The 4385-nt window shown below is 61.1% G+C and overlaps 1 protein-coding gene across 1 annotated transcript; it reads right to left on the bottom strand.

The window, feature by feature from the left end:
- On the bottom strand, positions 1-2197 carry LOC100274009 (putative protein kinase superfamily protein). The gene is made up of 5 exons (NM_001148394.1): positions 1552-2197; positions 1201-1438; positions 887-1022; positions 641-793; positions 1-340 (listed from the first exon to the last, which is right to left on the bottom strand). Exons 1-5 carry the CDS (start codon positions 2024-2026, stop codon positions 128-130), a joined length of 1215 nt encoding a protein of 404 aa, NP_001141866.1. The 5' UTR covers positions 2027-2197; the 3' UTR covers positions 1-127.
- Between the last annotated feature and the right edge of the window lie 2188 nt (positions 2198-4385).

The raw sequence follows: 4385 nt of genomic DNA, 5'->3' as shown, positions 1-4385 counted from the left end.
AATAAACATTTTCAAGAGATAACCTTTTTTTGTATTTACAGGTGGTGGGACCCGCCCTCCCCCCTATCAGGACAAACTAGCAGAACTCCACGTCACAGTGAGTCCAGGTATCTGGGGATGTAAATGGCTAATTGCTTGTGGTTGACGACGACGAGGAGGAGGAAGGGGACGGGGTGCTGAACTCCTCGCCGCCTGCGTCTTGGTCGTCGTCGTCGTCGTCGAAGTCGTCGAGAACGTCGAACCACCATGGCTGCTGCTCGCCGTCGTCGTTGGCCACCGCCGTCTCTGGCATCGCCCACCGGTCCTGCCGGATCTCGCCGCCTTCCAGCAGCTCCAGCACCTGCCGCATTGCATTACATAATATCAATCCCACTAACCTCTGTCACAGGTAAACTAAGCAAACAGTGGAGTGGGCAGTGGGCTGTAGCTGAGCCGGTAGCTGCACGCACGGAGGCATGTGCTTTCCGGTGTCCTCCTGCCACACGAACGGAGAAAAAGAAAAACAAACAAAGCACCGCGCGCGAGTTGGCACTTTCAGTAAGCGCGCAACGCTCCGGAAGCAGACACGGGCGTCCGGTGACCTGCCTGCCTGCCTGACACTCGAGGTTGACCTGCCTGCCTGACACGGAGCGGGACGCACCTCGGTCATGGACGGCCGCCACGTCGCCGCCGCCCTGACGCACAGCGACGCCACGAACGTCACCCGCCGCGCCTGCTCGCCGTCGTAGTCGCCGCCGAGCCTCGGGTCCACCAGCGCCTCCACCTTGCCGTCGCCGCTCAGCAGCGGCCGGGCCTGCACGTACAGTTTCTGGGTCAGTGGTCAGTAGACACGACGCACGCCTACACAGCAGTACAGCACTAGTAGAGTGCGGCCGACCACTGTTACCCAGCTGAGGAGGCTCCGGTGTCTGCCGTCCACCGGCTTCCGCCCGGTGACGAGCTCCAGCAGGAAGACGCCGAACGCGAACACGTCCGTCTTCTCGTCCACGATGCCGTGCGTGTAGTACTCCGGCGCCAGGCACCTGGTGGTCGACCGACAAACAAACCACACCGTACGTCGTCTCATTACGTTCGACCGACGACACAGCTCATGAACTAAAAGTATATGTACCAGGAGTCGTCGTCGATCTCGTCGACCATGGGCATGGGCGACCAACGAACGATCCATGGCCTAGCTAGGCTTACTAGCGGCGCGCGTACCCGAAGGTGCCTTCGATGGGCGCGATGGCGCGGTGCGTCCATTCCGACGGCAGCCACTTGGCGAGGCCAAAGTCGGAGATCTGCGGCTGCAGGTCGTCGGTGAGCAGGACGTTGGAGGCCTTGATGTCGCGGTGGATGATCCGCCTCCGGCACCCCTTGTGCAGGTACTCCAGCCCCCGCGCCGTGCCCACCGCAATGCCGTACCGCGCCGCCCAACCCATCGCCGGCAACGCCTCGTCTGCCGAGGATCATCATGATGCATCAATGCATGGGAGCCGGAGATGGAAGGAAGGAAGGAAAGAAACGAAACGACGGCAACGGCGTCGTCGGTTCCTGCACCCACTCACGCACCGTGTAGGTTGGCGGCGACGGAGCCGCGGCGGGACAAGTCGAAGACGAGGTAGAGGTCACGGTCGACGCAGCACCCCAGTAGGCCGCACACGTTGGGGTGGCGCGCGTGCCCCACCGTGCCCAGCTCCGCCAGGAAGTCCCGCTCCCGCCGCTCGCACGCCGACGCGCCCAGCAGGCGCTTCACCGCCACGGCGCGCCCGCCGGGGAGCTCGCCGCGGTACACCTCCGAGGACCCGCCGCGGCCCACCAGGTTGCGCTCGTGGAACCCGCCCGTGGCGCGGTCGACCTCGTCGTACGAGAAGCAGCGCCACGCGGGCCCGCTGCTGCTACACCGCGGGGAACCCGGCTCCTCCGGGGACTCCCTGGCGTCGGCGTCCGCCACCGGCGGATTTGTGGTCGGCGGCGACCGGTGGCCGATGGAGAGGAGCAGCAGGCGCTTGAAGCTGCCGCTGCTCCGCAGGTGCAGAGGCTTCATTTCCGTCTCGCCGACGGGCTCGGTGGCGGCAACGCCGTCGAGAGCGAGCCAGCTGCGAAGTGGTGGTCGGAGCAGAGGAGGAGAACGAAGCGGCGGAGGAGGAGAGGGACGCAGGTGGAGGAAGAGGGCATTGATGGCGGGGGGAGTAACGGGGAGGCGAGGTGGGGTGGCGACTGGCGAGTGTCGCGGGAGGCGCAAGCGAGTGAAAGCCGACGGGCGTTTTTGTGGAGCGAGGCCGAGGCGGCCGGCGGCCCTGGTCCCGGGTGGGCGCGGCGCCCCGTGGACCGGGCCGGACCGGACCGGACCCCGGGAGTCCCGGACCGAACCACGGCGGCTGCAGAATTCCTGTGCGGTTTTACTACTGCTACTACCCGTGAAACAAAAAAAAATCTTGCATGAAATTCATGCAAAGTCGCGGCAAATTCCCACCCACCCCGCGATTCGAGCAGAAATCTCTCTGTCGCGTGCATTTGGCAGCGTTGGTGTTCCGCGACAGGGAGGAGGGGTCGCTGGTGATTCGGAACGTGTCAGCTGCTGAGCAGGGCTGTCAACCATCCAGTGGACGTGCGGTTGTACAACCATTGACAAACCCATGCGTTTCCGTGCAAGTTTTGTTCGTTTCGAATGGCGTTTCTTCTCATGAAAAAGGGCGCTTGTTTGTTTCGGGGGAAGTCGCGTCGCGTCCACCGAAACGGCCGTGGAACGGGTCCAGATGGGTGTGACGGCGACTGACTGGGCCTGTGACAGTGGCAGTGGCAGTGGCAGTGGCAGTGGTTGAGACTGTGAGAGGGCGGTGGTTGCTTATAAACAGGGGAAGGAAGCCAACCTGCAGGGTGCCTGCCGGAAGGGCTTCCTGTCGAATTCTGAATTTCAAATTGCTATGAAACACTCGAATCTACCTAGACGGGTGGAATCACGTGCTTGTGCTTCGAAGATACGACCTCCATTTTTATTTATTTGATGCCATATAGTTTAACTTGACAGTCATAAAAAAACGAACAGAGAGAGTATCAAATACTCGATTCTTACAATCACAGAATTAAGCTTGACTAGTTAGTCTTATTTACAAAATTTTATAATTATTAATTATTATTATTATTATATTGTTTTAGCTTATAATCTCTACTACTCCTTAAGAGTAGAGTGTAGGCATCCACACCTTGGTTCTGCCTCCGTGCGCTCCTACGCCCCCGAAATCTCGCACCGCGCGTGGGCGTCCCTACGCCACCTCCTCCTCCTCTCCCCCTCACTGCGCCGCCACCTCCTCGCGTCCGCGCGTCCGCGCCCCTGGCTGCCTGACTCCTCACAGCAACCACTGTCCTCTCTCTCTCGCCCCCATCCCCCCCCACAAATCCCACCTCCGCGATGGCTAATATGCGACGAGCACGACATCGACCACACCGGAAAGTACGCCGGTGACTCCGACCTCTAGCTCGAGCGTGCGCTCGTCTACTATCAGGTGCGTTGAAGGATACAATTTGGGGCTGGTTGGATCTCCGCGCCTACTCTGGTCTTGTGGCGGAACGATGGTTCCTCTTTTTCCTTGTGATAGTTTGACGGTGCTCTTGGTTAATCTATTCTACGGTTGTTGTTGCAGGCTCCGGGCTAGTTTGCAGGCTCCAGGCTGGTGGCATCGCCGACAAGCGCAAGAAGGCCGCCACGAGCGGCAAGCCCAAGCGACCGCCCTCTGCCTTCTTCGTCTTCATGTGATTTCTCGCTGCCTCGGTGAGTCATTTACTCAGATCTCTAGATCTATGCTCTAAGATCTTGTACCACCCACTCGCCCGTCCGCGCTACGCGGCATAGTCATCCCCTGTCCACATCCGCCTCGCTCCCTCTGCCACAACAAATTTGTACTCCTCCTCCCACTCGATGGCCATGGGTGCGTCCTCCTCGACCGGCAACCCGTCCCTAGAGGCGCACGAGCATCGGGAGCAGGAGACCCTCGCCTCGCCGCTCTCTCCCTCCCGTTCCTCTGTGCCGCCTTCTCCCACTCCGCCACTAACGCTCTACCGGATGCCCTCACACCACCGCCTGCCTTCTTTTGTCTGCCCAGATCCCCGCAATCGCCTCCCAGTTCTTCGTTCGGTCGAGGGGAGTATCGTGTGGGTCCAGTTCCTCAGAGGGTTCAACCGCTACTGCGCGCGCATGACGACCTCCCGCTCCCTCGCGTGTACGTCGCTGCCTGCGCTGGCGCGGGGGCGCCCTGTGGCATCTAGCTCCAGTCGGACGAAGGGGGCGGTGATGAGGACGGGAACGTCATGGGGAAGCTGGCAGTAGAGGAGATCATGGTGTGAGGGCCGGCTGACCCCCCATCTCCCCCGCCGTTTCTTTGCTTTGCTTTCTAGGGGGTGTAGAA

Source organism: Zea mays, chromosome 5 (genome assembly GCF_902167145.1).
Source record: "Zea mays cultivar B73 chromosome 5, Zm-B73-REFERENCE-NAM-5.0, whole genome shotgun sequence".
Taxonomy (NCBI): Eukaryota; Viridiplantae; Streptophyta; class Magnoliopsida; order Poales; family Poaceae; genus Zea; species Zea mays.
Note: the sequence above shows the minus strand (reverse complement) of the source record. Positions and strands in the feature narration are given on the sequence as shown.